Source organism: Petaurus breviceps, unplaced genomic scaffold (assembly GCF_028583685.1).
Source record: "Petaurus breviceps papuanus isolate PSGF00001 unplaced genomic scaffold, PetGlider_PUasm1.0 173, whole genome shotgun sequence".
NCBI classification, from domain to species: Eukaryota; Metazoa; Chordata; class Mammalia; order Diprotodontia; family Petauridae; genus Petaurus; species Petaurus breviceps.
In genome coordinates this window covers 16,850,882-16,877,225 of record NW_027185759.1, presented here as the reverse complement: position 1 = coordinate 16,877,225, position 26,344 = coordinate 16,850,882, and the positions used below count along the sequence as shown (strand labels likewise).

The 26,344-nt window shown below is 40.0% G+C and overlaps 2 protein-coding genes across 3 annotated transcripts in view; both read right to left on the bottom strand.

Moving 5' to 3' along the window:
* The window catches only part of LEKR1 (leucine, glutamate and lysine rich 1), a 175,483-nt gene that overhangs the window by 148,828 nt on the left and 311 nt on the right, over positions 1-26,344 (bottom strand). Inside the window, exons 2-3 of the mRNA XM_069083451.1 lie at positions 19,596-19,684; positions 1,280-1,494 (exon numbers count right to left, since the gene is read on the bottom strand). Of these exons, the coding sequence (XP_068939552.1) occupies positions 1,280-1,494; positions 19,596-19,643 (263 nt within the window). The 5' untranslated portion in view covers positions 19,644-19,684. The remainder of the gene's footprint in view (positions 1-1,279; positions 1,495-19,595; positions 19,685-26,344) is intronic.
* The window catches only part of LOC138157717 (centrin-2-like), a 9,128-nt gene continuing 315 nt past the window's right edge, over positions 17,532-26,344 (bottom strand). Inside the window, exons 2-4 of one of the 2 annotated variants that reach the window (XM_069083455.1) lie at positions 19,596-19,684; positions 19,463-19,507; positions 17,532-19,353 (exon numbers count right to left, since the gene is read on the bottom strand). In XM_069083455.1, coding sequence (XP_068939556.1) covers positions 18,692-19,210 — 519 coding nt within the window. In that variant the 5' untranslated portion in view covers positions 19,211-19,353; positions 19,463-19,507; positions 19,596-19,684 and the 3' untranslated portion in view covers positions 17,532-18,691. The remainder of the gene's footprint in view (positions 19,354-19,462; positions 19,508-19,595; positions 19,685-26,344) is intronic. The other variant, XM_069083456.1, reaches the window with a different exon arrangement.

The following is a 26,344-nucleotide window of genomic DNA, read 5'->3' as shown; positions in this document are numbered from 1 at the left end:
TTTCCTAGGAGTCCTCTCTGAAACAATCAACCCAAAGTGGCCCAAGAAGAGCCAAGTGCCAGAGATTGGTTCACTGCCCAGCATCAGAACATCTTAAGCCCCAAAGATCTAGATTGACATCGGTTATTCATGATACCCAATGTCTACATAGCACTTAATCTCATTTCATTCTTACAAAAGCTCTTTGAGGCAGTTGCCTACTATAATGCCCATTTTTATAAGCAAGTGAGAGAGAGAAATAAGTGATAAGAATATTAATATATATATATATATAGAATATAAGAATAAGATAATAAGAAATAAGTTCATGGTCACACACACAGGGTCAGACCTGGGATAGACTTCCCAATTGCCAAGCCAGCCCTTCACTATATCTGGCTGCTTCCCAAGATCATGTCGGTCATATATGCATGTGTATTCACAATATAACACACATATGTACTTACCTCACAGAGTAATTGGGAGGCACAAATGAAATAAGTAATGCAGTAAAAAAACTTCCTAACCCTTACTTCATATAGAATGTCAGTCACTTATCATTTTGCTATTATTATTAAAATATTTAAAATGAAAAAGAGCTCTCCATTTAAAAATATTTATTTATTTGAGGAAAATTAAGGTGATGAGTCCAAAGTATATAACAGAAGCTAATAATATTTAATAATAATTTTCATTCATAAGGGAAAGGGCCAAATATTAAAAAGCAAACATACCACAAATAAGACCCAATTCTGCAGCGAGAACATTGGTAGTTAAATGAGAAGATCTAATGCCCACTTTGGCCTGCCCTAAACCCCACTCCCAAATACCTGCAGGCAGGACTGAATGCTGGGCAGGAGCCTATCACCTTAGCAATGAATTCCCCTATCTCATCTAACTTCAATGCTTTTGAATACTTTGAAAATATATAATTCTCATTCCCAAAATTATAATATTCTAAAACTACTTTCAGCAGCTTCACACATCTAGATTACCTAATCAAAGAAAAATCTTGTCAGTAATCAATAATGACCTGAAAAAGAAAGGCACATATTTAAAAAAATTCTTTTATTTGCATGTACTATATATTGATTGGCTCCAAATTATCCTGGTGGTAAAGACTGGATGCTGGATTACAGTTAAGATCCATATATATATGTTTAAAATTTGTAATTTTTTGACAAATAAAAATGTAGTCATAAATGTGACCTGATATAGAATGATTTCTTTTCTAAACTTGTTTTTATTTGCTTAATGACTCTGTTTATATGAAAAATGAAAATTACTAACAGATTCCTACCTTTCTGTTTGGCCTTCACCACCAGCCTTGTACTGCTGCAAATCTTGGTTAAGTGACTGTAGCTTTTCTTGGAGTGACTTTTCCCGATCTACACTTCCTTGATAAAATTTCATGTCTGCTTCCATTGCTTTCATCTTCTCCTCCATAAGCTTAAATTCATGAAGGATCAGATAGCTGACTCCACAATATTTACAAACTGTCTCATCACGAGACATCTAGAAAATAAAATTTAAACTGGTTGAATTCAGAAAAGGAAATTGTAATTAAGGATATTGTTACAAGGAACATTAAGTGAATGTGATAGAAACATATTACAATATAGCATGGAATTGTCATCATTATTATATTTTCAATATCTGTCCGAAATTTTTTAAATGGACACAATATTAAAACCTATGGAAAAACTTCAAACTATGAAAAGAAAAGAACTTCAGAGTTATTTTTCCACTGTGTCTGTAAGAAAGATTCATTCTTGGAATATTTTTCGTGAAGAAAAAAAAACAAATGAAAATATAGTATAATTTTTAAAAATATATGTTAAAGTTGATTTTATGTTATCACAAGTTTCTTCTAAATCCTATAAGATATATCATAAACCTATATATGTGGACCTCGGATTTTGAGCCCTCTATTTGCTGAATGAAGGACCTTTGATCAGAACAGAACATGCCCCTTCTTATGCATCCTAGAACTGAAGTCCCTCTATGACATAGATACCATCTTGATATACAAACCAGGCAGAGTCAAAAGAGAAAACAAAACAAAACTATAGACCAATATCCCTAGTGAACATGAATGCAAAATTTTAAATAAATATTATCAGAGAGGCTAAAACAACATGTCATTAAGACTACTTTGGAATTTTACCAGGAATGTAGGGTTGGTTAATAAATCAATAAAAAGCATATGATTATGTCATATAATTTTATATTGTACTTGACAAAAATATACATTTTCTGCTAAAAAACAAAAATCTTGAAACAAATAGACCTTTCCTTAAAGTGATAAATAGTATAGATCTAAAACCAAGTTATTTATCCTTGTTAGCTGTAATGGGAATAAACTAGAATCTTTTCAATAAAAACAAAGATGTCTATTGTCTTATTAATTAATGAGGAAAAAGAAATTAAGAGAATAAGTATAAAGATAAATGAGTCAATCATTTTTGCAGATGATAGGTTAATATACTTAAAGAATCCTAAAACAATAACTTCAGCAAAATTCCATGATATGAAAAAAAAAACCACATAAACCATCAGCATTTCTATGTTATACCAATAAAACACCCAGCAGGAAAAGAGAGAAAGAAAAAAATCCATTTAAAGTTACTGCAAAAATCTATAAAATATTTGGGAGTCTACCTACAAAAATATACACAAGAATTACAGAAATAAAAATACAAACCACTATTCACAGAAATAAAAACAGGTCTAAATAATTAGGAAAATACGAATCACTCATGGATAGGATGAGTAAACATAATAAAAAATGACAACAGTACCTAAATTTACTTATTCATCTAAAAGTCTAATTTACTTATTACAAAGGGATTATTTTATAAAACTAGAAAAAAAATAATATTTTTATATAAAGTTTAAAAAAAAGGTCAAGAATTTTATAGGAAATTACAAAATCAAGTGGGAAATAAAGGATACTAGTAGGGTCCAATCTCACTCTATACCATAAAGCAGTAATTCTCAAAACAATTTGTTGTTGGTTTTTAAAAAAAAAAAAAAGATAACACTCAGTGGAACAGACTAATTACATAACATACAGAAGCAAAGAAATCTAGGAACCCACAACTTGATAAATACAAAGACCCTCCAGGTACTAGTACAAGGGCTTGCTAGGTGAAAGTCCAGTGGGGCCTATAAAACTGGGTATATTCTTTAACCCAGCAATACCACTACTGAGTCTGTACCCATAGGGGCAACCACACTGGCATGTTATACTTAGGACGGCTACTAGCACAGGTTCTTAGATCTGCTTTAGTAGGAAAGACAGCTGTGTAAGGCATCAACAATCTTTTTAAATTACGATTTCAGGGGAAAGTCAGCACCTTGAACTCCAGAGAAAATACAAACAGAAAATAAAGAGAAAATACAAGCAGAGAAATAAAGACAAACAGACAGGGCTTCTAACTGTCTGAGAAATTAGCACAGATTAACACAGATCTAACTATCTGACCAAGGTAATACATAGTTACCGGAGAGAAAAAAAAACAACCCAGCAACTGGATTTTTCAAAGCCAGGGGCTCCTTAAGTCTACCCAGAGTCTCATCTGGTCAAATCACAAGAACACTCTTCCAATAAGTGAGCCCCAAAGCAAAATGCTAACCTCAAGAGTATATATACCCTTTTTAGAGCCAGAGGGCATCACAACCCTCATGACTTGGTGCCTAATTATAAATTAACAAAAGGTGTGAAAGCCTTCCTTGCAAGCAAGCCTCCCCTAAGCAAGCTTCCCTTAATGGGCTCCACATGAGACCTATTAATGGGGGGGAAGATCTTATATCCCATTACTATGACAGTATCCCAAAAAAAATTCCAAAGGGATTTAAGTGTTGCCTGCCCAGGTTACAATGTTAGCTACTTGAGGGCATAGGCTATCTTTCTGAATTTATATTCCCAACACTTGGCTTGGCATACAATAAAAGTTTTTTAAATGCTTGTTGAATAGACTTGTCTTGACTTCATATCCTATTGTAGGGGCTGAATGGAAAGTTATGCTCGGGTACCACAGGTTAACCATTTATAAAGTCATTTCTTCACCACAACCAAGGCTGCACAAAGCAGCATGTATCTCAAGGTCACCAGACTGGATTACAAGCATCATTCACAAGGCAAGAGCCTAGTTGGGCAGTTTGGGTCAATATTATTATCATCATGAAATACAGAGGCAGGGCAAGGAGAGACAGAGATTACCCTTTATCCACAGGTCTGAAGAAGTGAACAGAAATCCTATAGGGTCATTGAAAAGGTCTAGGGCCAATTAATGTAGTGACACTTTTTTGGAGCTTGGGACTGCAGCAGTCAACATATTAGCTGCAATGACACTGCCTGGTGTCTCTGCTGCCCTTTAAATGGGAGCAGCTCAAGACTGCCTCATCATCCAGCCCTGCCTGGATTAAAAGGGCACTCAACTGGTTTCTGATCAGAGCCTATTAATCAGTTTTTCCTAACAGGAACAACAAAGAGAGGGGCCAAAAAGGAACTGAGTACCTAGCTTCCTCCCTGTAGTGGGCTTCTAAGGACTGAGGAGGCTGATCTGGTATCATACCCGCATTTACAGTGCTGCTGATGGAATGCCACAGGAGCAGTTTTTCTAAAGTGTGGCCACCTAATCGGACAGCTTGGCCCAGCTGAAGCAGATGGACATAACTGATGGGTTTCTATATATTGTCCTTGAGGTCGATTTTTTGTCAATCAAATCCTGTAATTACAAGCAATATATATGTGGAAGTCCTGGATTTCTTAAATTTTTAATTAATTCTATGAAGTCCATCATGATTGATAGCAACAATATGGGCTAAAATAAGTATTATTTTACCTTCCTGTCTAATTCTACATAATACAGAAGGGGAGAAAGGTGTGGTATACCTTCACAGAAGCCAAAAGCATTACCTGAAATACTACTGAGTTGATAATGTAGGCAATATTAAACATTTCCAGAAATAATTTGTTAACATTTTATAGTTCGCTACATTTAAAAGTAAAGTTAGACAAGTGATTGTAACAGGCTGCCCACCTACAAAGATGTGACTGTCCTCCATCCCTGAGGATGGCAGGCAAACCTGTAGTAGACCATGGCATTTGAAGGTTGGTTTGGATGGCTCTGAAAGATCATGCTTTATGACTAATAAATACTCCAAAAATAGCAAGGGTAGTCAAATTAATAATGCCTCTCCCATAACAAGTACCCATTAAATGTTTGTGGAATTGAATCAAACCTGTAATTGACATATAAGGGTATTTACTGAATAGAGTCATAGACCTCCCTGCCACATCTAGGGAAGCACCTCTCTATGGGAGGTACAATAAGCACAGAGATACGGCTCAAGCACTTTGGTCTATTACATTTGTCCCTCCTTGTTTGCAGTTAGAAGCAGGATGAAAAGCTCATATTTACTCAAAAAGTCTTGAAGAAAACCTGCCAAAACTAGGGCACGAATTAAGGGCCCTGGTCTCTTAACCAAGGAGTCTACAGAAGCAGAAAGTTCCTTGCAAAAACAAGAAATCTAGATGAAAGGCAGTGGGGATACCATGACAGAGGAGGAAATGTATAGCCTTGGTAAGGTTATCTATCACTACCAGGAATCTCATGTACTTTTTAGATGAAGATGAATCTGTGATGAAATCCAAGGACAAAGTATCTCTAGTCCTTCGATCAAACGAAGGCCACAGAAGTCCTTCCTTTGGGCTGGCCAAACGTAGCTTTTGCCTCCACACAGATACTATGAATAGATGTAAAATGATATCCATTTTTCTATGCCTAGGCCACTAGAAAATCCATAAACAGGTGTAATAACTTACCAAGCCACAGTGACCAGAGAGAGGTTTTTGGAGAACCAGATATAATCAGGACCCAACATGACCATGAAAGAATGTACCTTTACATGTATGAGCAAAGTTATCCCTGTAAAATTTCTCTCCACTTTTAGATGCTATGCTATTCAATGTGTATATCTTGATTAAGTATTGACATTACCTTCATTGTACCTTTATTAGTGCCTTTCAGCTTGATGTAGTCTCCTTGTTTGTCTCTTTTAATCAAGTCAGTTTTTTCTTCACCCTCTCTGAGATCATAATTGCCACCTCTGCCTTTTTCACTTCCATTGAAGCTTAACGGATTTTGCTCTAGCCTCTTATTTTAATTCTGAGTTTTTCTGTTTCAACTATGTTTCTTGTAAAAAAAAAACATATTGTTGGACTCTATTTTCTAATCCATTCAACTATTCTCTTCCATTTTATGGGTTGGTTCATCCCATCCACTGTTATGATCATTAACTGTATATTTCCCTCCAATCCATTTTCTTCTGTTTTCCTCTCTATAATTACTACCCCCTCATTGCAAAGAAAAAGAGGGTGTTAAGCAAGCTCAGACAGGGTAGAATGAAACAGTCAGACTCTGCTCTGGACCCGACCACACTGGAGGCACTGAAACCTTACAGGCCACCAGCCTGAGCTGTCCTTGAGATCATGGAATAACACAACACTCAAAATACCAAGAAAACAGTAAACAGACCAGTCCAGAACATTCCTCCAGAAGTATGCAGAGTCCAGTCCTAAAATCAAGTTTGAAATTAGGAAACAGCCTGGAAGAAAGAGCAAACAAAAAGAGTATGCCACCATAAGAAACTATTATGGTGACAGGCATACCCAACACACAAATCCAAAAGAAGGGAATAACTTCAAAACATCTACAAGCAAAGCCTCCAAGAAAAACACAGCTTTTTGTGTATGGAGTCTGAGCACAGATTCAACTAGAATTCCTGGAAAAGATTAAGCAAAAGGTTTTAGTGTTTTTAAAGAGTTTAATTGTTTTATCAATCAATAAATATTTATAAAGTGTTAAAGGCTCTGTGATAAGCACTAAAATGAGAGTGCTAAAGGAATAAGAATTGGGCAGGAAATGAGGTTTATGGAAGAAAGGATTTGAAAGGGAAGTAATAGCTTGACACAAGAGGTACAGAAGCTTGACCAAGTAAGAAACTCCCTGAAAGTGAGAACGGACTGAGTAGAAGCCAATGACCTCATGAGACAACAAGAAATATTAAAACAAAGCCAAAAGATAGGGTGGTGGAGGTGGAATAGAAGAAAATGTCAAGTATTTCATAGCAAAAATGATTGACCTACCAAAAAAGTAAATTGAAGAGAAAAACATTAATAATCATTGGACTAGGTGAGCACCAAAAACAGAAAAAGAGAGAATAGACATCATATTTCAAGAAATCTTAAAAGAAAACTGCCCAAGGTCTTATAACCAGAGGGCAAAGTGGAAATAGAAAGAATCCACCAGTCACCTCCTGAAAGAAATCCCCAAAATTAAAACTTGCAGTAATATCATAGCTCAAATCCAGAGCTTCCAGGTCAAAGAAAAGATACTGCAAAGCAGCCAGAAAGAAAGAATTCAAATACCAAGGAACCACACACAATTTAGCAGCCACTACCTTAAGGGAACGGAGAGTTTGAAATATAACATTATATAACATTGTTATAGTATAATTTATCAGGTAATAGATTATATATTATCATATTATATAACTATTCCATAATTATATAATAAAAATAAAGGAGAAAGCAAAGTTATTCTTGGCTTCAAGTTGAATATAAACGAAGTTGAAAAAGTTGAGTATAAATGTACATGGGGGAAAAATGAATCTTTGGTGAAACAAAGGACTTGAAGGCATTCCTGATAGAAAGACCAGAGCTACACAGAAATGTGAGTTTATGACAAACACAAAAGGTAAACATGAAGAAACAATTCTAAGGGACTGCACAATAATAAACTGCTTCCATTCAAATATGGAGAGATGATCTATGTGTTTCCTCTGAACCCTATCATCATCAGGAGTCATAGAGGGAGTCTAATTAGACAAGGCCTGGGAATGGTTATTATGTCTTGATGACAGCAGGAGAAGACTGTAAAGAGAGGAGAAAAGGAATACACTGGAAGGAGAAGGGAAAGAAGGTCTGGAAAAATTATCTTACACAATCAGAGTGTGCAAGTAGGCATCTACACAAACAAATCCAGAAAATTGCTGAAAATATAAACTGCATTCTCATCTGAACTGGTCAGAGGGAAGAACAGCCACACAAACACAGAGTTGGGTACAGAACTATGTTTCACTCAGCAGGGAAACAGGTTGTCCTTTGTTCTTGAAGAGGACCATGACACCAGGGAGGGTGAAGGGGGATTAGAGAGAAGGGAGGGATATTTCCAAAGCCAAATAAACCCATAGATTTTTTTGAGATGGCAAAGAAAGGGAATTTGAGAGCCTAGGACTGATCAATGGCTAACCAGTTTGGGTCTATAAAGTTCTACACTGAGACGGCTAGGTGGTGCAGTGAATAGAGTACCAGCCCTGGAGTCAGGAAGACCTGAGTTCAAATCCAGCCTCAGACACCTAACACTTACTAGCCCTGTGACCGTGGGCAAGTCACTTAACCCCAACTGCCTTGCCTTCCATCCTCCAGAAAAATAAAGTTCTACATGGCTACACCACTTTGGGACTTCTTTGGCCCCCTCCATTATGCCTTCCTTCCCGAGGAAACTCAATCATTGGGAAATCTCACTATCCCACAATATTGGGATTTGCCTCACACTACTCATCTCCTCAATACTCCCTGTCCCTCTTATCGGACCCTTTGACTGGAAGGCAGGGCCACAGGCTCCAGGGCTCTATTGAAAGAGGGGGGTCAGCACAGCCTTCTCCCCATATTCAACCAGCTGCACAGCTTTTGGACTCACATCCCAGGACCAGGCGCCACCCCCTTCCCCTTATCAGCTTCTTTTTTGCATGTTGTCTTCCTCCATAGAGTATGAGCTCCTTAAGGACAGAGACAGTCTTTGTGTTTTTATTTGTATTTGTATCCTCGGTGCTTGGCACAGTGCCTGGTATATAGTAGGCACTTAATATTTATTGATCGGTTGACTGACTAGAATACTATTGTGCTGTAAGAAATGGTGAAGAAGATCGTTTCAGAGAACCTTCGTAATATTGATATGAACTGATGTAGAGTGAAGTGAACGGAACCAGAGCAATTTATGCAATGACAACAACATAGAAAAGAACGACTCTGAAAGAATTAGGGGCTTTGATCAGCATAATGACAAACCACAATTCCAGATGACTAATGATGAAACATGCTACCCATCTCCTAAAAAGCTGAACTAGAAAACTCTACTGCCATGCTTGGGAGGGTAAAGCAAGAGAGTACAGAGGATAATTATAGTAGTCTGAAGAAAGCAAAAAATAGGGTGCTAAGACAATGAAAGTCACTCCCTACTCAATAATCTCTTTTGTTTGGCATTTAAAGGCCTTTTCATCTTTCTAGTTTCTTAGACTTTACTGCCTTCCCCTACCCCCATTCCATTCTAGCTCTTACTGGCCTATTTGCAGCTCCTCCACAAAACAGCCACCCCCTGCTCCCCATCTTTTCGCTGGCAGTCCCCTTCCCCAGGCCTAGAAGCCTTCTCCTCACCTTGGCCTCATGGCTCCTGCTGTCTAGTATGAGCTCATATCCCCCTTGCTTCAGGAGGCTTTTCACATCCCTTCTCCCTATACCGCCCCTTCTCCCCCAGCTGCCAGTGTATATCCACAGTTGTTCCCACATTTTATCTCCCGTTAGAATTCAAGCTCCTTGAGAGACAAAGTCTTTCTTTGCATCTATCTCCCTTAGTATCCAAGAGTGGTTGCTTATAGTACAAGCTTTAAAAAAGTCTGAGTTCAAATGAACTGAATGCTATAGACTATGATCAAAATTATTATAAAGTAATTAGGCTGAAGGGCTTCTTGATTTAGAACCACAGGGTTACAGAATATTGGAGCTAGAAGGAACCACTGAGAGCTAAACAAACCCTTTTTATTTGACAAATAAAGAGACTGAGGCCCAGGGAGGCCCAGTGATTTTCCTATACAAAGTCATGCTATGTCCAAGTTTCCCCTAAATTTCTCAGTGATAACATGTCATTGGTGCTGATTAAGCAAATGACAGATTCTCATACCACCATATACTTTGCATAATTTTCTGCAGCAAAACTGTAAACCAACGTGGAGATTGTCATGCTTTCTAACTCACTCAATAGTCACCTTAAAAGCTAATAAACTCAATGCTTCTGGCAGACTGAAAAGACACAATAGACTATAATTACTTTATCCAATAAGGTAAGTTGGGAAGTCAACTGGTCTATAGAAACCTATTTCTGGCTTCAGTCTCTAACAAGTGTTTGTCAGCACATACTGTAAGCAAAGAAAGGGGGCTGCACTATCCACTGTTAGGAAAGGAGGGGCCAGAGTCAATCAGATGTTTATGTATTTTCTGTGACACCTTTCAGAGCAGGAAGGATCCCCAACAAATGAGCTATTTAAAAATAAAATCCCAGAGGCAGCTAGGTGGTGTAGTGAATAGAGCACCAGCCCTGAAGTCAGAAGGACCTGAGTTCAAATCTGGCCTCAGACATCTGACATACTTACTAGCTGTGTGACCTTGGGCAAGTCTCTTAACCCCAATTGCCTTGCCTTCCCCCCTCCAAAAAAATAAAATCCCAGCTACACTGTTTTAATGCTGTTTGTGCTTTGAGAACTTCAGCTGTGCAATGCATGCCTCTTTTTTCAGATCCAACTCCCAGAAACATTGAAAGCAAGTGAAAATTATCTTTGACAATATCTCATTTCTGTTTTCTGAACCCAACCAGTCCAGACACCCAGTGTCCTCACACTGGTCACCAAGGTCCTAAGCCACTGTGCCCCATGGTCCAGAACTATCTATCTGTCCTTCTTTCACCTGCTCAATCAAAAAGCCTTTACCTTGTTCTCACTTAGCATTCAAGAAAGAAAGGCATCTATTAATTTATACTGAGCAGTGAATGATTGCTGGCTTTAGCTTCATGTATTAATCCTTTCAGGAACATCTGCATTCTTTAACAGACTATATTTTGAAAGATATTAGATGGCAAGAAGCCCCATATAACCGACCTATTCCTCATTGATAATACTGTGATGATGCAATTTAAAAATGTGGGCCCAGGCCTTTGGGATTCTAGTCATTCTCTGAGGTTAAACCATAGGAGCTCATTCTCAAGCACTTTCAATTACTCAAAGTTTATAGAAATGAAAGGTTGTCAGGTGGTTGACCTAGGCTGGTTAATCCATACTGCCACAATAGTAGGAAGCTTCCTTACATATTCACCTCACTGATAAAATGTATATGCCCAAACTTGGTCCAACCTGAGTACCCAGCCCAGGTATATTTCCTATCACAATACTTGTTTTCATACCTGAAGGCACTCTGTGACACCTTAGCAAAAATATTTCTGAATCTCCAAGGTAAAGGTACAACAAATTGATACATTCAGATTTATAGTAGAAACCTAGGAAGAGAGGCTTTCCTCTGGAACCACCTCAGATTATAACATTAAGAGACAGAGTCACCTCTTTGGTTTAAGTATATTCCTTTTATTTGTAGGAAGAGAAAGAGTAGGGATGGGATCTGGGATTTCAACTCTATGGCAAAAGAGATTCCAATGAGGAACTTCTCCCCATACAAATCAGAAAGCTCTCTGTAACTCAAGTCTGGGATTTGTTTTGTTTTAATATTTTGTTAACTGTATTTTAATATAGTAAGTTAACTTTATCTGATTTATTTTTATTTTAAAACATTATTCTAAGAAAGGTAGTCTACAGGCTTCACCAGACTGCCAAATAGGTCCATAGAATAATTTATTATATAACAAATTTTTTTATTAATTTCATCATATCAGTTGTTCTTACGTCTGTGAATTCGGTTCCTGAAATATTTTGGTAACTATTTCTTTTTCTAAAAAATAAGCTTATTGATTTTTTTTTTGTTCTTCTATGCCACCAATTTCACCCAGCATCCCTCTTTCCCTCCCAAAGACTCATCCCATATGACAAATAACATTTTTAAACACAAAAGAGAGGGGAAAAAACTCAAACTGGTCAATACATTTAAAAAAAAAAACCCTGAAAACACAAGCAATATGCAATGCTTGTGGATTTCCCATGTTTCTTTCATCCTGTTGATCTTCGTAACTTTGTTACATTCACTTTGGATTTTGGAGGGAGGCATTGTTGCAGCCACCACATGTTTCTCTTGGCTCTGCTGACCTCTCTGTATCAGTTCATAGAGCTCTTTGCAAACATCTTTATATTCGTCATTTCCTCCAGCATGGTCACATTCCGTTATGTTCATGTACCTTAACTGCTTTAACCATTCCCAATTTGAGGGGCAACTACTTTATTTCTATTTCTTTGCTATAACAAACACTGCTGCTATGAATATTTTGGTGTATATGGTAACTTTCTTCTTACTGATAGTTTCCTTGGAGTCACTGGTCAATGATTAAGGACATATTAATCGCTTTATTTGCCTAATTACAAATTGCTTGCCTAAGTGGTTGTACTATTCACATTTCCACCAACAATGTGCCAGAGTGTCTATCTCCTTCCAACCTTTTCAACATTCATTATCCCTACCTTTTGTCATCCTTCCCAATTTGTAGGCTGTAAGGGGAAGACTTGGGGTTGTTGTGGAATTCATTTCTCTTATTTTTAGTGATTTGGAGAAGATATTTGTATTTCAATAGAAGTGGTTTCCTTTGAAATTTTATATATTTTTATATTATGCATTTAAAAACATTCCTCTGAAAAACCTGGAAAGACTTACATGAACTGATGCTGAATGAAGTGAGACCCAGGAGAACATCATACATACGAACAACAACATCGTGGGATAATCAACTATGACCGATTTAGCTCTTCTCAGCAATACAATGACCCAAGACAATTCCAAAGGACTCGTGATGGAAAATGTTATCCACATCCAGAGAAAAAAAACTACAGAGCCTGAATACAGATCAAAGCATACTATTTTCACTTTTTTTGTTTTGTTTTTTTGTGTGTGTGTGTGGCTTCTTCCTCTTGCTGTTTTTTTCTTTCACATGACTAATGTGGAAATACATTTACATGACTGAACATGTATAACCTATATCAGATTGTTTGCTCTTTTGGGGGGGGAGAAAGGGAGGGAGAACAAAATTTGCAACTCAAAATCTTATAAAAATGTTGAAAACTATCTTTACATGTAATTGGAAAAAATAAAATAGTATTTACAAAATAAATTTAAAAAATTCCTCTGAGAAACATTACTCCATAGGCTTCACCAGCCTAAAAAAGGGGGCCCATGATACAAAATAGGTTAAGAACCCCTAACCTAGAGATCTTTTTTAAAAAGGGCGCTGGGCAGGGGCGGCCAGGTAGCACAGCGAGTAAGAGCACCGGCTCCAGTGTTGAGAACACCTGGAGATCGAATCCCGGGCTCAGACACTTAGCACCCACCCAGAAACACCTGGCCGTGTAACCTTGAGCAAGTTACTTAACCCCAATTGCTTAGGGGCGGCCAGGTGGCTCAGCGAGTAAGAGCACCAGCTCTAGTGTCGGGATGACCTGGATCAAATCCGGGCTCAGATACTCAGCACCACACCCAGAAATAACTGGCCATGTAACCTTGAGCAAGTTACTTAACCCTGATTGCTTTAAAAAAAAAAGGGGGGGGGGCGCTGGGCAAAGCCTGGGATACCCCCAGTTAGGGTATGTGATATAGAGGAATATTCATCTTTTCCCAGCATACCAAGAAACTAGGATTTACCAGTTTAAATAAACATTATTCTCTTAAGTCCCAAGTCATTGTTAGTACAATCAATTAATAGATACAGCTGACCCTAGGAGCCTTCAGGAGCCTTCTCAGGAATCTGTGTAATCATAAGCTCTGGAGTGAGGTGCTGCTTCTCTTGGAAAGCCAGCAAAAACCTCAGGAATCCCTTGGTGGGTTCAACGATGGCCACCAAGCTCCCCTTGGGTAATGTGACCCAGTTCTTTCCAAGTGCAAAAGGAGAAAGGAAAAGCCAAATAAACAGTGACTTATAGAAAATTCCCACCAATGTGGGTGGTTCAGTATAATCTTATTTTACAAAGATCACTGAGCAAATATGGTAAAAAAAAAAATAACTGTTTCTATATAAATCATGAGATAGTCACTTTCTGCAATTAGCAATAAGCTGTAAAAGTACTGACCCAGAGATATTAATATGCAATATTAATAGATATTAAGTAATTCCTCTATTAATCAAAGTGTATATATTTCAACCATTTGCTTTATTTCTTACCAGAAATAGAAACCATCTACAGAGCATGAAGATGCCTTCTACAGGATAGATTCCTTTTCCCTTCCCATGACAAGGCAAGCCCCTCAGTACCCAGAAAATGTAACCCTTTTGCCTCCCTGGGGTTAAGGGCTTCTCCAAGGAAAGGGGAAGGTATCACCATTCATGACAAAAAGAACAATGAGCCAGGGAGTCGGGACCCAGATTCTAATCCTGCCTCCTCTGCCACTAACTAGCTGTGTCAACAAATTTCTTGCCCTTTCTGGTCCATCTGCAGAATTAGGCAGTAAGACTAGATAGCTGATAAGGTCCCTCCAATTCTATAATTTTTTCAGGTCTCCACTCTTTGGTAACAAGACCATACACAACCTGAGAGTGCAGCCTTCCTCTCAACCATCCTGAGCCCTGGACTCAAGTAGTCTGTAAGATTATAAAAATTATAGTTTTCAGAAATCAAAGAAACCCTATATATACACTGCTTGGGCTACTAAATACTAGGGGAACAACTTTGAGAGCAGAGACAGCCGGACCTGGAGTCAAACCCTCCCTCTGATACTCACTGGCCATGTGACTAAGGGTCAAATCACTTGACTTTTCTAAGCTTTTATCTGTAAAATGGCCCTGAAATAACAATTTCTGTCTCATTAGGTTTTTTATGAGGCTTAAATGTAAGGTCAATGTAAGGTGATTTGAAAACATTTAAAGTAAAATACTTCAGTTATTATCCAAGACAACTTCCTCATTTTACAGAGGCAGCTAAGGCTCAAAGAAGGATCATGGGACAGGGCCGTTGGAGATCCAAGAGTCCAAACTCCTCATTTAGTGGAGAAAGAAAGGTGGAAGGACTGCCCCAGGGCATGGAGCTAGCTCCTCAGAGAATCCTAGGTTCCCAACCATACCATCCTCTAATTACATCCCCTGAGCAGCCTCTCCTGAATCCACACAGCTGCCTCCTCCTCTTTCTAAGCCTGTCACCACCAAGCCAGTGCTGAAGATAGAAAAACTACTCCTGACTCTCTCCTGGAGCTTGTTGATAATGCTCTCCAAAATCATGTTCGATGAAGACCAAAATACTTCACATTCCCAGGGATGCCAAGGTCACATGCCCATCAACATTAAGCAGTGACTTAAAAGTCAATATCTAGAAAATATCACTCATTCTAATAAAATATCATCTGAAAGTATAATTTGGCAATGAAGAAGAAAAAATTTAAAGGAAAAATAGTTCAAAGACAAAGAAAAATAACAAAGAAATCTATGGAAACCAAAATAATCAATTGTGAAAAAGGTAAATACAGGCTGTGAAAGAGCAGTTTTCAAGGTGTATAAGCTTGCTTTTCCTTTTTTTTTCTGTTAAAACTTCCATTTTAAATGATTTGTCAAAAACAAAACCAAAGAACCAAGCATCACACCTTTCTTTCCAGGACACTTGAGCCAGGGTTCCGATGATCGGCTTTATTTTCTCTTCTCTTTTTTTCAATTCAACACAAAATCTGACCCTTGCTACAGGGACCCAGAACAACCTGGAAAATTCAGTTTATTTCTTTTGGCAGTCACAATCTGTACTCCAAAGTATAAAACTGTTATTCTGAATAAATCTCAAAGTTCCACAGAACTAAAATTACTTTGCTGAAAGAGGACAAAATGAGCTGTTACAGGGAGGGAAAGGGATTGTTATCCCAAAAGAACAGGCTGCTCTCCAGCTCTCACACCACCTCTTCTGTTTGGCAAAATAAACAACTCAAGACACTTGATTTTACTTTGTGTACCAGGCTAATAAAGAGCTCCTGGGGCAAAAATCCTATGACAAACATTTATTTTGTCACCAATTTTAAAAGGAAGAGGCCTGTTTCAATTTTGCTAAATGAGCAGCATATGTTTTTCAAGACTTTTAAAAAGATTTACATATAAATATGTACCTTGATAAAAAAAACTACAGAAAAACAACTTATTGCTAATAAGAATAATATTCATGTGGTTATTTTTGTTTCTCAAAGGATTTTAAAATTGTTACTTTGCTGAGAGAAAAGATATTTTCATTTTAGTTGTTAGTATACTACAACCTGAACAGAGTGCTATCAGATCACAATAAAGCCACTCTGCTTATATGACTTTGGGTGCAATTCTGACCCCAGGGGCTGTGGTAGCAGCTGCTGCAGCTGGGGGCTCTCCAAAAAGGTAGAGACAGATGGGAGATCCAATAACTTTGGAGAGATCACAAAACCGAACAGTTCCATTGGGATGAAGAGGTAAACACTGAAGTTCAGCCAGGGAAACTGGTCTAACAGTCCTCCTGCTTAGCAGACAAAGGACTTTACATCAGAAACAGCCTGTCAGTGGACAGGAGAGTTCTAGGACCCTAAGAAAAGGAGCCCAGGAACATGAGCCTAGAGATCCGCCTGCAGCTCTGCCTTCTCCCTCCTGTAAGACAACTGGAGGAAAGCAGGCCTGGTGGTTGAGGATTTCACTGCCTGTTACTTCCAAACAGGAATTAAATTCTTAAGGGCTGCTTATTACAACGCACACTTTCATCCTGCCATTCCTGCATTTTCCCAGGTGTCCCCCTGACTACAGAACAGCACAACTCTGGAGCCAGGCACTGGAAGTTGTCCCAATGGAACTCTCCAACCTTATCTCCTTCCCCCCATGACCCCATCTCCCTACTCCTTTTATCTCAAGACCCTGCAACGTGCTCCCTAGTCCCCTTTACCACCCCAAGTCTCACCTCAACATCCTTCAACTAGAAGGATTCCAGAGCTTCATTGGAAGCTCTGCTTCTACCCCTTTCAGGAAGCAATCCACACAGTTCTTGGCTTCTTCTGAATTGCAACACATTGATCACCCAGGGCCTGTTTGCTGATTTTTGTCTGGTTTTCTCCATAACTAGACTGCAGATGTGGGACCCCTGCAGTACATCTTTGCCTCTCTGCTGTGCCTAGAAGAGTGCTCTGGACACAGCATGTCCTCCTATCAAAGCTTCCCCATAAAGCCTTCCATCAGCCTCATTCTTCAGGCTTGTCCAATTCCTTCCTACTGATTACACCAGGAAGGAAAGAGGGCAGGATCACCTTCTGAACCTGACTGATGCCTAAGCAGCCAAGCCCTGGCGTCTACATTTGGTTCCTGCCCTCCACTTGAACAAAAGAGGAAAAGCGAATTGAATACCTTGGTTTAAACATCCTGTTCTGACCTCTGAGCCCAGGGCAAGAATGGAGTCTCGGACTGGTTGGGTCTCCAGCTCCTCTGGCTGTGTGACACCGCCAAGGAAAGGACTGTGAAGAGACAAAGGCATCGAAGGCAAAGCCGGCAGTCTAGAGCTGGTGATGGTGTATGAAGAGCTTACTGGAGTTTTTATTTATTTATTTATTTAAAACAAGAAAGACTTTATTCACAATAGAGAAAATAAATAGCATCAACACAGAACAGACCACTGGGAGTTACAAAGCAGTGTGTCAAACTACCCATGTGGGACACTTGGTGGTCAGTGTCCATACATCAGAAGAAGAGGTTCTTAGAGTTAACCAGTAAAGAGGAACTTGTGACAAAATCAATAGAAAATGGCCACGGTTACATTAGATTTCTAATGAAGACAACAACAAGCCAGTTTTTGCTAAATACTTGAAACAGGGCCCGCCCCACCCACCCCAATTTTCAAAGCAACTAAGCCCTTAAAGCTTATGAACTAAGGAAATGCTTATTTGTGTGGTTTTTTAACATTAGTATTAAGCCAAGCTATGCTATTTATGATTTTCTTAGGCTAACATTACATTTAGCTTTTTTCATTTGGTGGCCTGGCCTGGGAAAAGGAAATAACATTTGCCAGGATGACACACAAAGCAGATGAGCTAGATGCAGCTACCCCAGCACTGACTGGAGAGGATGAGCCCAGGGAACACTCCAAGCCCTCCATGAGACAATAGATATGTCAGGGTGTTTCAGACACAACAAAGAAGTTAGTTTCTTCTTAAAAGATCTAAGTCAATGAAAATCAAAGGGGTGAATGGAAAAGGGAGGGGAAAATGGCCTACAAGCCAATCACATGGTCCTGCTGTATCATACACCTGAGCATGGCAGGGGGAAGAGATGATGGAAGCGAAGTGATAAGGGAACCAGCACCTTAAAGGAGATATTCTTTGTTCCCACTTTGGTGGCCATAACACTTGAATTTTGCTCTGGGGTTTGGTGTAATATTCATGAATGAAAGAAGAGATGCCAGGCAGAAGGGGCGGGGAGGAGGGAAGTTTTAGGCCCCCATCCTTAAGCTAGGATTCTTCTCTGAATTAGAGAATCCATTGACAAGGTATATCATCTAGAACTGTTTTTTAGAATTCTTTAGAAAACATACAATTGAATCATGTATTTGCCAATATAATTATCTAGATAAATTAGTGGAAGGGGAAAATCAGCCTCTATGTACTATAGCGATGTCTCAAAAAATGAAAACAAGGAACCTTTATAACCAGTAAATCTAGTTGTATGGGCCTGCAAAAGGGGAAGAGATATTGACCTCAGTAGAGACTGGTCTTTTTCATGATCCGCAGGAACTCCTGTTCATTGACTTCTCCATCGCCATCTCGATCAGCTTCATCAATCATTTCCTGCAGCTCCTCATCAGTGAGGTTTTCCCCTAGCTCTCTGGCCACACGTTTTAAGTTCTTGAAGGAGATTTTCCCGGTTTCATCATCATCGAAGAGTCTGAAAGCCTTCAGAATTTCTTCTTTGGTGTCCTTTTCAGCCATTTTTTGAGTCATCACAGCCAAGAAGTCATTGAAACTGATTTTCCCTGTCCCCTCCTTGTCAATGTCAGATATCATTTTTTTGATCTCTTCTTTCTTGGGTTCAAAGCCCAGAGCTCTCAATGCCACCTTGAGCTCCTTAACATCTATTGTCCCGGTTCCATCTGTATCAAAGAGATCAAATGCCTCTCTAATTTCTTGTTTCTGGTCCTCTGTGAGTTCAGGTTTGGGTCCCATCTTCTTTCTTGGGGGGGCAGAGCCCAGGTTTGGCTTCTTGATGGTACTGGCCATGCCTCCACTCCTGATGGTTAACACACAGACACTGACTTCGTTGTAGTTTTCAACCAAAATTAAAGTCTGAAAAGGTTGACAATGACACGCGGTGGGGCAGCTGAATCCGAGTACTTGGTGCTGCCTTCGATGTCAGAGAAAATCTAGAAATGCAAAAGGGGCAACCAAATTGGTTCCTGTAGCAGGCCTCAACCTGACAAAAATGTGGTTTGTAGACGGTTTATGAAAATATAACCAAGTGCTATATCCTACCCCTTACTAAAAACTCTTCCACGACTCAGAGGCCCCCCACATGATCTGGACAGAAAATAGAGAAAAATTCCAAATTAATTCTTCTAATTCTAAAATATTCTTAATATCTAGGTGGAACAATAAAATATCATACCTTTTGGATTTCTTCAGGCAATGCATGTATGGGAATATGCCGGTCCATACTTTCCCAAGACACACTTACAGAAGTCAGAAGGTATATATCTAAAAAATGTTGATAATCACAGAGAGTCAGAATTTGTTAACTGAGGGGAAAGTTAAGCAATAAATATAAGTTTGTGGGAATTTCTGAGGATATATTTCTAAATAATCACTATTTCAACAGAAGTTACACTGACCTTGAGTCAAGAGATGCTATTGTGGTTTTCTCACAATACCTAGCTGTACCTAAATCATAGGAAAAATCATGTTATTGGCTGCTCTGCCCAGTAAAGAATGTGCTCTCATGAGTTCCACTTTTCAGAAACCATTGCTAATACCTTCCTTAGGGATGTTACAGCCTAAAAGTATTTTACTTAGTAATGTCTAACCACTACTTGCTTAGGAATAGAGAACAGAGAACAATATCTTAAACTTTAAACATATATATACATATGAATACATACATATGTTTATATATACATATATAGTTGTTTCATTTTTAAAGTCTTGATTTCTGAAAAAGTTACTAGTAAAACAATAATTAAACATAGTACTTTAACTCAGTGGAGGATAGGGATGACAGTTAATTCTGGCATACTTTTTTAATGAAAAAGTAAAAGTCAAAATATTTATATTTCAGTTTCTTCATTTAAATTTGTGCCAAAAAATACAGAGAATAGACAACAGGCTTTTTATCAATGCATCAAAGACTGTGCCAATATTTTATTGTTAATGGAGACAGGATGAGCTCTTAATACAAACATTTTCCTTTAATGGACTATTATCTGATAATTATTCTTTAAAAGAGATTTAAATTCTCCATTAATCTTTCAAAAGGCCAGAATGTTCTCAAGACAGGGGAGGGTTGTTGTTATGGGTTTTTTTAGTATTTCCCTCTCGTTACCACTGGCCAAGGGAACCAAAAGCCTTGCCCATGTGCTCTATGGATCAATTACTATTCAAATACTGTTCTTGCCTTAGCAGTACTTTGGGTCCTTTTATATTATTCAGATGTTGGCTGCCACTGGGGGGAAGAAGATTCATTATTTCGTTTGTTAATACAAACACCCTTCCTAACTACTCAAGGTCATTGTGAAAAAAAAGTATAATATTAGCATATTATCCTTCCATACAGACAACAATATAATCTATCATCATTCTCTTTTTATATCTCAGAACAAACTGACATTAACATACAACAACAGGCCAAGTCATGAATAACAATCTATTGTTAGGACAGAAAATTAACAAAACAAATACTAACAACATTTTTTCTTACTGTTATCCTTACGTACTGGTGATTCTCAATCCCTTACTATATGTGGTTGATACATTATTTTGACTCTTGAATGGTTTTTTAAACTAGAAATATCAGTAGGAACTCCTTGTAACTCTATTTGACCTCAGCAGGTATTCTGTGGCGTGGGGTGTTATTTTATATCTCAGGCATGATACAGATACACAGTTATAACTATCTACTGGCCAAGAACCTTCCAACAACCTTGTTAGCATGGAAATACGATGAAAAGGCATGTGTTATTATAACTCGACTTTATGCATCTCACTGTAGGAATGCCTGTAGGAACGACTCCATATATTCAGACGGTGTGGTCAAGATACCACTATGCCAATTAAATAAAATTCATTCAGTCAGTCAATAAATATTATCTGAGTGCTCAAGAAAGATACACAGAAGAAGAAAAAACAATTGTCAAGTAGCTTAGATTCTAAAGAATGGGTTAAGGTGGATACACAAATTGCTATAATACAAGCCCTAGTCTAAGTTTCACAAGAGAGATACAAAGAAAGTATAACGGTGTTTCCAAGGTGGGAGAGCTCCAGTCCAGCTGACCGGCCTGAAGAAGGCCAGTTAAGAGGAGAGTGTTTGAGCTGGGCCTCAGAGAATGGCCAGGGCTCTGACAAGTCACAAGGCAAGGAAGGTTCTTCAAGGAGAGCAGATAGGATTGACAAAGTCCCTGAGGGGGGGACCATGAGTCACCATCAGGAAAAGAAGTCATTTTAGCCAGAGAACCAAGTTCGCTCCTGAAAGAAGAGGAAGATAAGGCTAGAGATGGTGGACTGGGACAAGGACACCAGAGTTAGAGTCTGGACTTCACTTGAGAGGCAACAGGGAATCAATGAAAGATCCTGAAAACTTCAGCAAAATTATTGTGACCAGGCTATAAAGGAGGAATTGTTTTCCAACAGAAAGAAAGCCCTTCTCAATGCTACTGCAGCAGCCCACCAAGAAGTAACAAGGATTCCCCAAGAGATGTGACCAAATTCAGCAACAAGGGGCCAGGTGAAAAGGCTGTATGCAGGGTCAGCTAGAGGTGCTCTCCTGGGTGCCTTTTTACTCCTTTTATCGTTGTTTCAAGGGAAGATTCAATCTTAAGGAGGGAAGACTGGGCTTTTCTTCCTCCCAGAAATGACTGTGACATAATGACAAAGGGTATGAATAAAACATTTTTTTTTAAGTAATGTGGGCCTGGCCTAGCATGGCATCAGTAAGAATAGAGAAAGTAGGATAGCCTTGAAAGAGCTAATTATGACACAAACAGCAGAAGTCAGAGACTGATTAGGTGTAAAGGATGAAGAAGAGAAAAGGCTTAAGTCCAAAGTCTCAAGTCTGGGTAGGGATACGAGTGCTGTGCCTGGAGCCTGGAAGACCTGAGTTCAAATCCAGCCTCTGACACTTATTAGCCGTGTGACCCTGGGGAAGTCATTTCACCCTGTTTGCCTCAGTTTCCTCTTCTGTAAGATGAGCTGGAGAAGGGAAATGACAAACCATTCCAACATCTTTGCCAAGAATATCCCAGATAGGAAATGACTAAACAATAACAAAGAGGATGAATTTGCTGAAGGTGAAAACAGTGAGCTCTGCTGGGGGCACATTGAGATTGTAGTGAGACATCAGGGCAGGACAAGAGAGATTTGGGAATGATCTGCAAAAAGTGACAGATAGGTGAAAGTGTGGGGATAGATGAAGCAATAGTGACAAGCCACATTCCAATAGTTATTTTAAGGTTTAAAAAGCCCTTTCCTTACAGTAATCCTATTTGGTAGGTGCTGAAAGTATTTTAATCTCCCTTTAACAGACAAGGAAAGGAAGGCTCTGAGATGATCAGTGCCCAGGAACACACAAATAGTAAACAGCAAAGACAGGACTTTTTGTACCTCAAGGTCAGTACTTTCCCCCCTACATCATAAATAAAGAAGAAAGCCTAAGACAGAATCTCTGGGAACAGCTACATTTATGGGGTAAGAATAGAGGAAACACTGATGGAAATGGAGATGAAGAGTCAGGATGGGTAGGAGGAAACCAGAGGAGAGGAAGCCAAGGGAAGAACATTTCTAGAAGATGAACAGTGTCAGATGATGCAGAGAGGCCAAGGATGAACACTTAAGCAAGACCATGTAATATGTAGATGAGGGTGTCACTGGATAGTTTCTATATGGTGTTAAGAACCAATGGGTGGGGGAGAGGGAAACTAGCAAGAAGGCCAAAGGAGTAGAGGCTTACTTCAATCCCTCAGACATCTGTTGTCTTGTAGGTGTGGATACAGATTGGTACCAATACAACCCCTCTACAACTCAACACCAGACTTGCTTTGGTTGAAAATTTTATCACTTCACAGTCAAACTGAATGATGGCACAATGAACAGAGCACAGACTTGAGGAGTTGGGGAAAACCTGGATTCAAATCCTGCCTCAGATACTTACTAGCTGTGGAACCCTGAACTAATCACAACCTCTGCCTGCCTCAGCTTCCTCATCTGTAAAATGGGAATAACAATAACACCACCACCTACCTCACAGGGATATGGGAAGGGTCAAATGAGAGAATATACATAAAGAACTTTTCAAGTCAGAGTGCAACATAAGTGTTAGCATTTGTCATTATTATCCTCTCTGACCTTGACTAGGCTGGTCCTGGAGGAACAAAGACATAATTCAAAACAGGGGTCTTACGGGGTGCCTTCTCCACTGTGTGTGTGAGTGTGTATATTCACATATGAGTGTGCATACACACATATACATACATACACACAGGTAGGTAGACAGATGAGAGATGCTTTCAGATTGCAGTGCTTTGCCAATATCACCTTATCTGATGATCACAAGAGGCCTGTGAGTCAGGCACTACAGGCCACCGGCAGCATGCCCATTCTACATTTGGGGCCACTTCTCCACATGGGGGCTGCCTCCACACAAGGGGGCATCAGGGACAGAAGCATTGCCTTTTCAGTAGGTTTGGCAGAGAAAAGCAGAGAGGAGGAGAGTCGGGGCAGAGGTGACTGATGATAAGGGCAAACAGGATGGACAGTTTTAGAAAGAAGACAGGTGAGGTTGGAGGCATGGAAAGGCTGGGCCCCAGGGCCAGAAGAGGAAGGAGAAGATGGATTCTCTGCTACCAGGACTCCTCTGCCCACTTCCTACCACCCCCATACACATACACACGCAAGAAATCAGAAGATCCTTCAAGGCAGAAGCTAATTCCTTGGCTGCTTTTGTTTGCTTGCTTGCATGGTGTGTGCCTTGTGACTAGAACAGTGCCTTGCCCACAGTAGTAAACCCTTAATAAATTCTCAGAAGGTGGGTGTTGTCTGTCCTTTGTTCTGGAAGAGGGACATGACATCAGGAAGGTGATGCCATGACATGCAAGTGAACCAGATTTAAGTGAGGGAGGGCTGTGCAAAGTCACCGGCCTCACTTTTTCCTCTGGAATCAACTAGGCCCAGTGACCAGATATAGATCAGGACTAGAGATGACCCCTGGAAGGTGGTAGGGTAACGTTGGCAAGGAGTAAGGGAATTTGGGGCTCAGAGACTGAAGAACAACAGGGTGAGTGAGGACTGGAGAGAATTTGTGAGGCAGAAAGACAGGATGGTGGCCCATTTTCTTAGTGAGGTAGGACGGGGGTCCTGCAATTATCGAGGGGGGCCAGACTTCTTTCTACTTGCCAGGCGCTTCTCCTATGACGTGCTAAGCATCCCTTGCTGTTTGGGGAGCTTCATCTGAACTCATCACACACTGGGGAAGAGACCCAAAGAATTTCCCAGAAGCTATGACTGAGTTCATCTTACTTCCAAGACTCTTCCTAACCCCAGTGGGGTAAGCATGGGCTATTGACTCGTGCCTATTCCCCACCGTCCTTCTGTAGGTAGGAGTAATGCTCCTTATATAAATCCTGCCTAAATGTCTTCCTTGGGAGGGCCAAGCTTGGTTGGTTCTGCTTAGTTCCCAGGTCTGCCAGAAAATTGACAAGGCTTTAAAAATGGTGCTTGAGGCAACTATGTAAACCTCATAATCTTGGCCCTTTTCTGAAGGACCACTGACAAAAAGGAGTGTGGAAGCAGGGAGAGAAGAAGGTGTGGTGGTGAATAGAGAGGCCTCATGACTCTAGAGTGAACTTTTTGGGAAGGGAAAGACAATTTAAAAAAAGCAGGGAAGGGGTGGAGTCTTAGAGGATGAAGGAGAGACAGAGAGACAGAGAGACAGAGAGACAGAGACAGACAGAGAGAGACAGAGACAGAGAGACAGAGAGAGACAGAGACAGAGAGAGAGAGACAGAGATAGAGAGAGAGACAGAGATAGAGAGAGAGAGAAAGAGAGAGAGAGACAGAGAGAGAGACAGAGACAGAGACAGAGACAGAGAGAGACAGAGAGACAGAGAGAGAGAGAAGGGGAGATGAGGAAAACAGAAAAAAGGGTAGGGGAGAGAAGGTGAAAGGCAGAGAAGAACGGGGAGAGCAGAAAAGAGGACGGATAAGGAAGGGAAGGGGATATATACATCACCTGCTCTGCTGGACACGGCGCTAAGTGCAAATATCATCTCATCTGATCCTCACAACAACCCACAAAATAGGTGCTAACATTATTCCTATTTTATAGTTGAGGAGACTGAGACAGAGTTGTCAAATGACCTGTTCAAGATCACACAGCTAAGAAGAGTGTGAGGTCATATTTGGCCACAGTCCAGTGGACAAGTGCTAAGCACTTTGCCATCAACTGTCTCAGGAAAATGGAAGGGGAAAGGATAGAGAAGAGGGGGTGGGAGATAAAGGGAGAGAGCCTCAGGGAATGGAGGAAAGGGATAGAGGGAATGATGCAGGGAAGAGACAGAAGTAGAAGAGGAAGGAGCTAGAAGGAGGTGAGAAAGCATGAAAAGAGTGGAAGGAAAAGAAATGAAGAGAGGAATGGTAGAAAGAGGGAGAAGAGGGAAAGAGGGAGAAAACTGGGGTTAGTAGAGAAGAATGGAAGAGAAGAGAAGGGGAGGGAGATGAACAAGAGGGAAGAAGGAAGGATGGATAGAAGGAGAGGATAGAGGAGGGAAGGATGAAAAGGGGAGGGGAGGAAGGGGATGAAGCAGAGGAAGAAAGGGGAGGGAGAAAGGAGGGATGGGCAAAGGAGAAAGGGGAATAAGAAGAGGGAGGAGGTTAGGGGAGAAGAGAAGGAAGGATGAACAGGGGAGGAGGAAGAAGAGATGGAGCAGGGAAGAGGGATGGAGGGGGAGAAGGGATGGGCAAAGGGAGGAGGAGGGAAGAACAGAAGGGGGAGAAGAGACAAGCAGGAGGAAGGGATGGGCAGGGGGTGAGAGAGGAGGGGTGAGAGAGGAGGGGAGGAGAGAAGGGGAGGAGGGGGAGAAAGGATGGAGAGATGGGGGATGGGCAGGGGAGGAGGAAGAAGGAAGGATGGAGAGATGGGGGATGGGCAAGGGA